Below are 12533 nucleotides of genomic sequence, written 5' to 3'. Positions count from 1 at the left end.
CCGCCTTCAGCTGCTCCTGGCACTGCTGCTCGCTCTGGATGATGGCCACTATGTACCGAAGCTCCACCTCGTGGTTGGCCTGCGGGCGCGGGGGACACGGACCCTCAGCACCCGCCCGCGGGGCTCGCGCGCCGCCGGTGCGCAGGGCCGAGGCGCCCTCACAGCCCAGGCAGGGCGACACCCAGCACCGCAGAAGAAACAAGCTTGTACAGTGACTACTACTCAGCCGTCAAAAAGGGCAAAGTGGGAGGGGATGGAGGAGACTTGGTTAACATCCAAAAATAGGCACAAGGGTGAAGTTCTAGTGTTCCACAGAACAATAAGATCGCTACGGTGAACAGGAACTCATGGGTATTTCAAAAGAGCCAGAAGACGGGGTTTTATTTTTGGCTTTTTGACACAGGGTCTCACTACCTATATCAGGCTGGCCTTGAACTCATAGCAATCCTCCTGCCTCAGCCTCCTGCATGCTGGGATTACAGGCGTGCGCCACCACACCTGACTCTAAGAGAGGACTTTTACTGAGGGTTCCCAACGCAGAGAAACATAACTGTTCCAGGTGACAGATGTGCTAACTGCCCTAATCTTGTCACTGCACATGCTATCCAAGTGTGGGCATGTCACACTGGGCCCCAGGAATGTGTAGAATTATTTGGCATTTCAGGACGTAAAGGGATCGAATCCCTGGTACTTGCTGTGCGGGTGAACTTGAAAGGTGACGTGCAGGGGGAGGGCAGTCAGATGAAAGGGCTGCCCTGGGCGGGGCTGTGTCCCCTGCTCGGTCAGTCAGGACCAGGCTGTCTTTGCAGAAGTGATTTAGTCAAAACAAGGCCCTCAGGGTGACCCAACTTCAGTGTGACTGGTGCCTGATAGCAAGGGGACATTTGCAGGGTGTGGTGCGCACATTCGTCATCCCAGCACTCTGGGAGGCTGAGGCAGGAGGGTCACAAGTTCAAGTCCAACCTGGGCAATTTAGTGAGCCCCTGTCTCAAGTAGACAGGGAGAGCCCGGCGTGATGACACACGCCTGTAATCCCAGCATTCAGGAGGCTGAGGCAGGAGGGTCATTGTGAGTTTGAGGCCAGCCTGAGCTACAAAGTGACCTCAACTCTAGCTTGAACTGCATAGTGAGACCTTGTCTCAAAAAGACAAAAAAATTAAAAAAAAAAAAGTAGACAGATAGATGGGTAGGTAGAGTGGGGGTGAGCTCAATTTAAAGGCCCTGGGTTTACTCCAGTACTCCCCTCCCCCAAACAGAAGGTGTCAGTAGGATTATTTCCTTTTTTTATTTTTACTTTTTGTTTGTTTGTTCTGCAGTACTGGGGTCGAATTCAGGAGCTTCACACTGAGCCACATCCTCAGCCCTTTTTTCTTTGAGACAGGGTTTTGCTGAGTCACCAAGTTGCCCAGGCTGGGCTTGAACCTGTGATCCTCCTGCCTCTGCCTCTGGAGTGCCCCAGCCCCACGCCCAGCTATTCTTTTAAATTTTAATCTACTGTTATTTTCTTGTCTGGGCTCCTGGGGATTGGCCTTGCAGAGCGCTCCAGCACTGAGCACGTGCCCGGCCGCTGCTGACCTGCTGTGGCCCTTGGCTTCCGGAGCTGAGTGGGTATCGCAGAGAAGTCCAGGTGCGGAGCTCGCTTTCCTCAGAGCTGCTCCGCAGCCGGGTGTGCACAGCAGGCCCACCCGCGTGGAAAGTGACTCCAGACGTCTGGAAGCAGGGCTGGGATGGAGCCCCCCCGCAGCAAGCTCACCTGCCACCCACAGCCAGGAGCTCGGATCCCAGCCCTGGGAAGAGCACGTCAAGGACCTAACCCTAAGAGCCCAAACCCTCAAAATCTTCAGACACTCGATGGGTATTAAGTTGGAGTGACCTAGGGTTTGCTGGTGGTTCCTCAGCTTTGACAACCCTACACACCAGGAAAGAAGACCCAGAAACTGAATTTCATCAGCATTAAAACCCTTTCAGCCGGGCGTGGTGGCGCACACCTGTAATCCCAGCACTCAGGAGGCTGAGGCAGGAGGATCGTTGCAAGTTTAAGACCAGCCTGGGCTACAAAGTAAGTTCAAGGCCAGCCTGAAGTGCATAGTGAGACCCTGTCTCAAAAAGACAAACAAACAAAAACAAAACTTTTCCGCTTCAAAGGATTCCATTGAGAAGTGGAGTGTGGTCCTGCACGCCTGTCACCCCAGCACTCAGGAGGCTGAAGCAGGAGGATCGCCATGGGTTTGAGGCCAGCCGGAGCTATATAGCAAGACTTTATCTCAAAACACAAAACAATGAAAGTAGGAGTTGGGCAGCTCCTCAATTTGTTAAACATATTACCATGTGACTCTTCTGTCCACTTATTTGTACTGACACCAAAGAAACGAAAACATCCACAGGGGACCTGTACTCCAGTGTCCACCACCATACCACGCACAGGGACCAAAGGTGGAAAAAGCCCAAATGCCCAGTAGGCAAATGGAAAAACACAACACATTAGAATATTATTCAGCCATGAAAAAGAATGGGGCTCTGACACGCACTACAAGGCAGGTGCACCTTTAAGATGCTGGGTGACAGCGGCAGGTACAGCGGGGCACAGCATGTGCCCTCGACAGGAAATGGCCAGAACAAGCAGATCCACAGGGACAGGAAGTGGGTAACAGCCACAGGGTCGTCAGGGCCAGGGGAGGGCAGCTGCAGGTGGGGTTTCCCTTGGGAAAGTGTGTGCACACTTCTGCCTGGGGATGGCAGTCACTGAGTTGTGAAATCAGCTCGCTGTGGGAGAACTAGCGAGTGTGTGAGCAGGCCTCCAGGTGGCGGACAGCGGAAGGTGCTATGGTTCCTGGTCAGGCGGCCCCCGCGCCTCGGAGCAGAGGCCGGTGCACAGAAGGAGGGAGAAGGGCCCACACCGTCCTTTCAGAGCTGCCTTGGGCCGGGGCCGGGATGATTGGAGAGGACAGACATCACCTGGGGAGCCTTAGGTACTAACAGCCTGCCGCACGCTCCTGTCATCCCAGCACTCGAGAGGCTGAGGCAGGAGGATCGTTGGGAGTTTGAGACCAGCCTGGGCGGCAAAGTTGCTCAAGGCCAGCCTGAACTGCATAGGGAGACCCTGTCTCAAAAAGACCAAAAAAAAAAAAACAAGGCAAGGGATGCAGCTGAGTCCAAAGGTCCTGGGTTCTCTCTCCAGTGCTGAAAAATGAACAAACAACAATACAAAATATTGTTTAAATATCAAATTTAAGAAAAAATCAGGGGCTGGGGATTTAGCTCAGCGGCACAGCGCCTGCCTGGCAAGCACAAGGTTGTGAGTTCAATTCCCGGTACCAGAAAAAAAAAATTTAAGAAAAAAATCACATTTATTTTTGATGCCCCCAGGATGGGGTGGGGACGCCTGGCTGGTGGCTGTGTGAGCCGCCTGTGAGCTGAGTCGCCCCGTACCCTCTGCCCCTCAGGGAGTGCGAGCCAGGAGAAGCTGCCAGCCCGAAGGAGACACACAGGAGAAGAGGGTGGGGACTCAGCTATGAGTTTTCAAATTTTACGGTTGAAAATTCCAGGACTGGGGCTGGGTGTGTAACTCAGTGGTCAAAACACCCACGCAGCAGGCGCAAGGTACTGGGTCCCACCCCCAGCACCAGTAAATGAGTAAAAATACCTGCATTTAAAATACAAATGTGGGCCAAGCATGGTGGCACCCATTTGTAATTCCAAGATGCTTAGGAGGCTGAGGCGGGAGGATCCCAAGTTTGAGGCCAGCCTGGGCAGCTTCGTGACTTAGTGAGACCCTATCTCAGAAACAAAGCCCAGTGTGGAAGCCGGGGGTTTCCAGGGCGCTGGGGTGCGTGTGAGAGTCTAAGATTAATGATCCTGGACCGGATGGCTGAGCTCATCCTGGAATCCAAACAGGTCGATTCCCAGGGTGTAGAGTCTCTTGTGACCTGAAGACAGCGTGGCACTCAGTCCTCTGGGCCCGGACAGAACCAGGGCCTTGGCGCTGAGCTACATCCCAGACCCAGTTCTGGAATTTTTTTTTTTAATTCTGGAATTTTCAGACTTAAGAATTACTAAGTCACTAAATTGCCTAGGCTGAGCTGGAGCTTGTGACCTTCCTGCCTCAGCCTCCCAGATCTTCTGAGGGTCCTAAAAGGGATCTTCATTCTAGGGCCTGTGGGGCTTGGGGTCTGGCTATACAGTAGCCTGGCCTGGGGAACCCACCTGCTCTAGGGAAGGGGTGGATCCCTGCCCTGGGGCCCCAGGGGACACTGGGGTCCGAGAGGACCTGAGGCTGGGGCATCTGAGCGTTTCCTTCCTGCCCCCTCCTCTTGCCCCTCTGCCTCTGTCCCCCGCCCTTGGCTGAGGCCACCAGAGAGCACCTCCCCTCGCGCCCGGCCAGCGGGGCCCTGCCTCAGAGGAGCAGAGAAAAGCGCACTGCCCAGGGTGTTGGGCAAGGGCAGGCGTGAGGGGTGGGTGTGTCCGCCCAGCCCCTGTGCCGCTGTCCTCCGACCCCAGGCAGGCCGCACCCCTCAGGAAACCGACCTCCTCTCCCAGGTCTCCACTCCCCGCCTGCCTCCCGGCCCAGCAAGTGGGGGTTGCGCGGGCACTAACCCTTCACACAGCGTGTGTGTGTGTGTGTGTGTGCTCACACGCGTGTGCGTGCACATGCACACTGCTGGAGAGCGATCCTCCTGTCTCAGCCTCCCGAGTACCTGAGATTACAGCCGTGCACCACTAGGTCGGGCCGCTATTCTTACTCTTTGAGGTGCTGGGACGGAGTGCAGGGCCTCCCACCTTCACGGCAGGCGCTCACCATGTGGGGACACGATCCCTGAGGGACGCGCGGCGGGGTCCTCTGAAGCTGGCCACACTCGCGCAGGCACTTGTGGGTCTATCGCTGCCCCTGCACACCCCGGGCACCCCGTCCACCCTGAACCCGGGCGGCCCTGCTGGGCTCCGTGCCTAAGGGCAGTGGGCAGGAGACCTGGTCCCCGCTGGGTGGTGTGGAGTTGCTGGTTAGCACCCAGGCTCCCCAGCCTCTGCACCCGAGCTCAGTGCTACGCAGACCGCTACGTTCTGTCTGTCTGTCTGTCTCTCTCTTTTTGTGTTTTTCCTTGCTACATAGTGCAGACTGGCTTTGACCTCAGCCTTCTGAGTGCGGGGACTACAGGTGCGTGCCACCACGCCTGGCTTCTCTCTCCCTTTTTGGGGCAAGGTCTCACGGCATAAGCAGCCTGGCTGGGAACTCTCCACACAGCCTAGGTTGGTTCTGATGAACCTCTATTCTTTTTGGTTTTTTTGGACAAGATCTCACCCTGTAGCCCAGGCTGGCTGCCATCCCGAAATTGAAATCCTCCTGTCTCAGCCTCCAGAGTGCTAGGATTATTACCTGCGTGCACCCTGACTCCCAGTCTTAAAGCCATCCTTACAAATTACCTGGTTTTAGTTATTTTGTTGTAGGACTAGAAAACAGACAAGTACTAATTTTTTGTTAGTTATAAGAGCAGGCAAAGCCGGGTATGGGCGCGCATGCCTGTCATCCCGGCTTTGGGGAGGCTGAGGCAGGAGGATCGCCGCGCGTTCCAGGCCAGCCTGGGCTGCAGAGCGAGACCCTGCCTCCCGACAGGAAGACCGGACCGCAGCAGAGCCGCGGCCGGACGAGGCACTCACCCGGTCCGCCTGGCACTGGCGGAAGCTGGCGTTGAGGCCGTCCAGGTCGCGGCGCGCGCTCAGCAGCATCTGCATGATGGACTCCTTGGCGCGCGCCGTGAGGTTGAGCTCGCGCGTGAGGTTGGTGCGCGCGCCCGCCAGCCCCACCACCTGCGCGTGCAGCGCGGCGGCGCGGCGCTCGGTGTCCTGCAGGTTGGCCTCGGTGCCCTGGTGCACGTTGCCGTAGACCATGAACAGCACCAGCCCCACGATGATGAGCAGCTGCACGAGCGAGGCGAACAGGAAGAAGTAGCGCAGGTAGAACCAGCAGCCGCGCGCCGCGCCGCCGGCCCGCGTGTAGGGCGCCCCGGGCTGCATGGCCAGGCCCATGGTGGCTCCCGCGGCGGGCCGCCCGCGGCCCTTTATAGCCCGCGGCGCCGCCCCCGGCGCTTCCTGGCCGGGAGGAAGCAGGAGGGGCTCCCAGCCCCCGTCCGAGCGAGGACCTGCGTCTCTCCCTTCTCTTTCCTTTGTTCTGTGTGTTTTTGAGACTGGCCCCGCTATGTAGCCAGCCCACGGTGGTCTCACACTCACAGCAATCCTCCTGCCTCAGCCTCCCCGGTGCTGGGCTGACAGACCCCCTCCACTGTGCCTGGCCTTTAGGGTTTATCTCATTTAACCATCTCGGGCACCTTGGCATGGAGAACAGGGCCACGGGAGAAGCTGGCGGCTCACAGGGCTGGGCTTCCCTCCTGGAAGGCTGGTGACACGTGCCCGCTTGGTTGGGGCGTCGCCCGCAGTGGGCGGTCTGTGGGTACACCGGACCTCACGGTGGCTGCACTGCACACGGCCGCGGCACTGGCCGAGCTGCCCCTCCGGGCTCACAGAGGTGCTTGATATTTGCTCAGGGCCAGGCGTGGCAGTGCATCCTCAGAACGCTGAGGCTCAGGAGGCTGGGGCAGGAGGATCTTGAGTGTGAGCCCAACCCAGGTGATTTAGGACACCCTGTTTGACAATAAAAAAGAAAAAGCACTGGGGCTGCAACTCAGTTGGGGGCCTGAGGTCTGTCCCCAGCACTGAGAAAGAGTGAGCAGACCGCTCTGGAGCAAGAGCTCCGGGCCCTGGGTCCGGGAGCTGGGCCCCCTCGGAGCTCCGATGGGGTCTGAGCTGCTGTGTGTTTCCCCCGGGAGGTGGGTGAGCCCGTGCAGGTGCTTTCCATCATCCCTCCCCTGCCCCGCCGCGGCGCTGTTTGGGGCCCCGTGTGATGCTTGGGGGACTCCTGTCCCAGTGCACAGCCCCCCAATATCCTGGGGTCACCGCGGGCCTACCCTCAGGTGGCTTTGGGGGGCTGGGGATCCAGAAGCAAAGGATTCTGGGGGTGCCCTCCCCAGGGGCCTGGGAACTTTCTGCCGTCTTTGCTTGCTCCACGCTGGGGTCCCGGGGTCCCCAAAGGGGCCGACCTGGGCCCGACCATCAGCTGCTGCTGGCCTGGGGAGGGGGCACGGGACAGCGCGGACAGCCTTGCAGGGTCCCGGCTGGCTGGCGGGAGGGGCGGGAACACGGCTGGCAGTGACGGGGACGTTGCTGGTGGCCGTGCGCCCTGCGTCCTGTCACCAGGCGGCGGGTGGGGGTCCCTGACAGCGGGGAGGGGCCGGGTGTCGCGCCGCCGGGCCGGGTCGGGAAGGAGGAAGTTCCCAGGGTGGCAGGAAACCCTGTGTGACCTTTGGCCTGCGCAGCCACCAAGCAATTCCTGCTCGGAGGGGCCGGGGTCGGGCGCCCAACCCGCCGCGCGTCCGGTTGGCCGCGGAGAGTGCTCGGGGCTGGGTGACAGGTGGGGCCCTGGCCACCAGGAGCCGCGGCCCCCGCCGGGGTCTCCCTCCTCCAGCCGCGGTTCTGTGTGAGGAGGAAACGAAGCCCAGAACGCCACCGAGAAATGCAGTGCGCACAAATGTTACAAAAGCTCTTGCGCTCAAAGCCCTGCTGGCCTGGATTCCCCCAAATACTTCCTCAACTTGTGTTTCTTTATTTTTTGAGAGAGAGTCTCACTGTGTAGATCGGGGTGGACTTGAATTTACTGTGTAGCCCAGGCTGGTCTCGAACTGGAGGCCATCTTCCCGCCTCAGCCTCCCGCGTGCTGGGATCACAGGCGTGCGCCTCGGTGCCTGGCTCACTGGCGGCAGTGACCGTCACCCCTGCCCTGAGTGGTGGGGCGCTGGAGTGGGGGCAGGGCTGCGCCCGGCCTCAGCCCATGGTGACGTTCAGGGGCTCGGGATAAACCGTAACTGTCAAGGGCCACGCCTGGCACCCATGCCGCCTGAGTAGTGGGCACACGGGAGGGCTGCTCCGGTTGTGGCAGGGTGGCAGGGGGTGACCGGGGTCAACTCCAGGAGGTGTGACAGCCCAGGGCATGCTCAGACCCCCGGGAGGGGCCGATGTACACCTGTGACTGTCGGGGACAAGGAGGAGACTGGGGACCAAAGTCCCCCGGAGAGTGGAGCATGGACCTGCTGGTGCTGCCGGGTCAGCGCCGACGCCCTCGCCTGTGGGGGGGGAGGGAAGGCACCCGTGCTCGTGCGCTGTGTGACGCTCCAGGGGACGGCTCCTTTCCCTTCGGACCGGTGGCCTGCTCTGATCGCTCTTCTGAAGAACTCGCCCCCCCCCAGGGACCCCAGGGCCTGAGCTTCACCATTGGCCGGCCACATCCCCAGCTCTATTTGGAGACCGAGTTTTGCAGGATGACCCAGGCTGAGCTCAAACTTTAATCCTCCTGCCTCAGCCTCCTGAAGAGCTGCGATTGCAGGTGTGCGCCCCGCTTGGCACGGTACCTCACGAGCTAGGTTTTCCGTTAACAGAAAAGCTAACGGTGGACCCGGCCGTGTTTGCTCAGCACCTTGTCTGTGAGATTTCTCCATTTCCCTTTGCCGACTGGTGCTGAGGACGGAGCCAGGAGCTTGTGCACTCGGGGAGAGCGTTCCCCAGGCAGCCGCACGCCCCCCCCCAAGATCCGGCACTCCTTTTGCCTGCTTGGGTTTTTACTACCCGTGCTACAGCAGGTTCGGGTGGACATCTAGATCATTTCTAATTCTTTTCCCAAAGAGGAAAGAAGATTCAAAATCAAACCTGAGCCAGGCGTGCTCACATAGGTCCTCCCAGCACCCGGGCGCTGGGGCAGGAGGATGGCAAGTTGGAGCCCAGCCTGGGCAACTTAGCAATTCAGAGAGACTCTGTCTCAAAATTTAAAAAAAGTTTTAAAGGCCTGGGTGCGGCTCAGCGGCCAGCGCCTTCCTCGTGACGGGCACCTTGTCCGTCCTGGTGGCCGTCGCCAACTTGTAAGGTTCGGCAGTTGCGTGACTCACAGCCCTGCAGCAGCGTCTGAGGCCCTCCAGCAGACTTGGAGCCGGGCTCCCCGCGTCCCTGGGGGGCCGGGGGGCTGGCACGGCCTTCGCACCCCTCGAGTGGCGCCCGAGCCAGCCCAGGTTTTTTCCTGAAAGCCATTTGTCACGGCCACAGGAAGCTCTGCCACGGAGCCTCTTCCCCGGAGGTCATCAGAGCCACACTCAGCCCCCTTCCCGACGCGTTTTTTCTAAATGGAAAACAATCAATTCGGGTGAGGTGTTTGTCAGGCGGGCGGGGGGGGGGGCGGGAGGAAGTCCACTGGTGTCCTCCCTGGAGATGACAGCTGAGGGCCCCGCCGAGAGGGGGCTTGCGGTCCCTCGGGCCTCCGGGCTGGCGGTGTTCGATCCAGGGCTGGGGGATCCAGGGTCTCACACGTGAGGCCAGTGCCCTCTGCTGTGCCGCACCCCGGCCCCCTGTACATTTTGAGACGGGCTCTCACTAAGTCGCCAAGCTGCCCAGGCAGGGCTGGGACTTGCGATCCTCCTGCCTCAGCCTCCAGGGTGCTGGGATGACTGGTATGGGCCACCGCACCCTGCTTAGACTGGTTCTGAAGGAAAGGGTGCCTCCCGAGGTTCCGAGCCCCTCTGCTCTGCTTTCTGTGCAGCAGAGGCCCAAACAGTGCAGGGGGGAGACACAGGAGGAGGCAGATGCAGAGAGACCTTGGAGCCAGGCCAGTAATCCCAGAACTCCTGAGGCTGAGGCAGGAGGATCCGCACAAGATAGAGGGCTACATAGTGAGGCCCTGTCTCAAAAAACAAAGCAAAACAAGAAAAAGAGGGAGAGGGGAGAGAACAAAAACAAAAAAAGAGACCCTTAGAGCCTGGCATGGTGGTGCATGCCTGTAATTCTGCTGCTGTGGGAGGCTGAGGCAGAAGAATCTGGATTTTAAATCCTGCCTGGGCAATTTATAAAGACCTGGGGGGAAAATGGGGGCCTGGGGGTTTAGCTCAGCAGTAGACTATCCCTGGGTTTGATTACCACTATCCCCCCAAAAAAGAGAGAGAGAAAGACACAGACAGAGACAGAGACAAAGAGACAGAGAGACAGAGAGAGACAGACAGACAGACAGAGTCTCACTGAGGGAACTGGGCTGTGGCGCAGTAGTGAGGGCTGACCTAGCAGAGGACAGAGATCAGAGTAGTCATAGGAGGAGGCCGAGGCAGGAGGGTGCAGGGCCCTGCCTGGGCTGCCCTGCGTGTGGGGCAGGTTTCACCGGGAGCCCACTGCTCGCGGTCACCACGGTCCTCACGATCCTGGTCCCGCACTCCACGGGCTGCGCCCAGTGCTAACCCCACTGCCCCTCAGCCCACCGCGGATCTCCAGGACCCCACGGCGGGCCCGGCGGAGCGGGCGGTGGCAGCGGCAACGCTTGGGGAGCTGACCGCGTGGCTCCAGCCGCGGCTCCGGCCGGGTCTGCGGGCTGGGGCGGCCCCTGGCGGCCACGCGCGGAACAGCACCCAGGCGCCGCGTCCCAAGCCGCCTTCTCCTTTTCCTTCTCTCTCTTTCCTTTCCTCTATGCGTACTTTTTCTCTCTGTTTTTGTTTGTTTGTGTGAGTCAGGGTCTCGCTATGTGGCCCAGGCTGGCCTCGAACTCGCAGCGATCTTCCTGCGTCAGCCTCGCGAGTGCTGGGGCGACAGCGGTGCGCCACAGCGTCCGGTCGCGCTTTTTTTCTCCCCTCCTCCCTCGCTCCCGGCCAGCCCCGCCCTCGGGTGAGCTCCGGGACCCGCACCCCAGGCCCGGGCGGGTGCGGCCGGGGCGGCACAGCTGCAGGGTGTCGATCAGCAGAGGAGCCCACTCCCCTCCGGCGCCTGCCTCACAGGACTTTTTAAGGCTTTTAAAATTTTTCACTTTTAAAAGGCAATGCAGGTGCTATTTTTTTTTTTTAAAATGCAAATTGTATAAAAAAGGATACAAAAAAAAGGCTAGGCAGAAACGTGAGACCCTCCCACCAGCCCCTAAGCCCGATTCCCTCGCGAGCCGTGCCGGTGACCAGGATCCTCCCGCGGTGTCCTGGCAGAAGCCTCCGGAGCCCACGCGAGCTGTGAGTGTACACAGGGGGCCCCTCCGGGCTTTTCATGTGCTGGATTTGGGCGAGCTCTTCTCGGGCCTTTAAACGGTTGAATAATATTGCACTTCACAGAGGGACGGACACGGATTTTTTAAACAGACCTCAATTTCTGGTGTGTGCGTGTGTTTTGAGGCAGGGTCGCCTTACGAAGCCCAGGCCAGCCTCCAACTCGCTGCGACCCTCCTGCCTCAGCCTCCTAAGTGCTGGGATGACTGGTGTGTGCCACTGCACCGGCGTTCTGTGCACCTCTTGTTTCTGGGTCCTGATTGCGCTGACCCCTTCTTCTAGGGTCAGCCTCAAGCGGGCCCTGATGTCACCGTGGGACTCGGTGGGTCTCAGGGTCCCCGTCGGGGGGCCGAGGAGCGATGGTCGAGGAGAGGGCGCTGAGGCTGAGGCTTCTCTCCGTGCAGTTCTCCTTCGGGCGCTGGCTGTCTGGGGCTGGGCGTGGATGTCGTCCCGCTGGCCACCCGCGAGCCTGTCTCTGCAGGGCCCCGCGTGGTTGCGCTGCTCAGCCCCGCACGCGCCGCGGTGGCCGCCGGCAGCCTCGGGAGGGCCGGGAGGACCCAGGCCGAGCGCGCGGCCGGGATCGGGATGGCGACCCGGAGCGGGTCCGGGGTCCTCGGCGCGGGGTGCTCAGCGCGGCTTCCAGGGCGGAGCTGCGGGAAGGGGGCCGTCAACAGGGGCCGCCCAGGCCCCACCTGCGCCCGACACAGGGCCTGGGCCTGGAGCTGCACCCAGGGAGCCCCCTGCCCTGCCCCTGCCCTCCCGGGACCCCGGGACCCCTCTTCCCCCTGCCATTCCTGGGTCCCCCGGAGACCCCCAAGCCACCGACCCCTCCCTCAGTACTCCCTTTTCTTTGTGCCTGCTCTTGCACGCCTCATTCTTCCCCGGATCACCGGCCCCCAATCTGCTCTCTTCTTTTGTTTTTTGAGACAGGGTCTCACTATGTAGCCCAGGCTGGTCTCGAACTTGCGGCAATCCTCCTGCCTCTGCCTCCCCAGGGCTGCGATTACAGGCGTGCGCCACCACTCCTGGCCCCAGTTTGCTGTTGATCCCTGGAGCTCCCGCCTCCAGAATGCCAGCTCCAAACAGAGAGGGCCCCCTCTCCCAGAGAGCCCCTCACCATCCTTCCCAAACCGGGACCCTAACTGGCCTCTCCCACAGCTCCGCCCCCCCGCCCCCACCCGCCGCTGGTCTTCCCCGCCAAAGCCACGCCCAGAGCTCTGATTGGCCGAAAGAACGAGGTGCTTGCACAGTTACTGGCTCTGCGTCCCGTCCGTCTGTCCCCCGCGGGCCCGCCTCTTACTCACACGTGCTCGCGTAGCACCACCTCCCGGGCAGCGCAGGCTTCGCCTTCCGCCTCGGCTGCGCCTGCGCGCTGCTGCGCCTCCTCCCGCTGCCGCGCAGCCTCCGTGGCCGCCGCCTCCCAGCGCGCCAGGG

At 60.5% G+C, this 12533-nt stretch overlaps 1 protein-coding gene across 1 annotated transcript in view; it reads right to left on the bottom strand.

Moving 5' to 3' along the window:
- Plvap (plasmalemma vesicle associated protein) overlaps window positions 1–6052 on the bottom strand; it is a 10308-nt gene extending 4256 nt beyond the window's left edge. The window contains exons 1-2 of the mRNA XM_013507239.1: window positions 5653–6052; window positions 5–79 (exon numbers count right to left, since the gene is read on the bottom strand). Of these exons, the coding sequence (XP_013362693.1) occupies window positions 5–79; window positions 5653–6021 (444 nt within the window). The 5' untranslated portion in view covers window positions 6022–6052. The remainder of the gene's footprint in view (window positions 1–4; window positions 80–5652) is intronic.
- Between the last annotated feature and the right edge of the window lie 6481 nt (window positions 6053–12533).

Source organism: Chinchilla lanigera, unplaced genomic scaffold (assembly GCF_000276665.1).
Source record: "Chinchilla lanigera isolate Chin_1 unplaced genomic scaffold, ChiLan1.0 scaffold00123, whole genome shotgun sequence".
NCBI lineage: Eukaryota > Metazoa > Chordata > Mammalia > Rodentia > Chinchillidae > Chinchilla > Chinchilla lanigera.
This window is presented reverse-complemented; position numbering and strand designations above follow the sequence as displayed.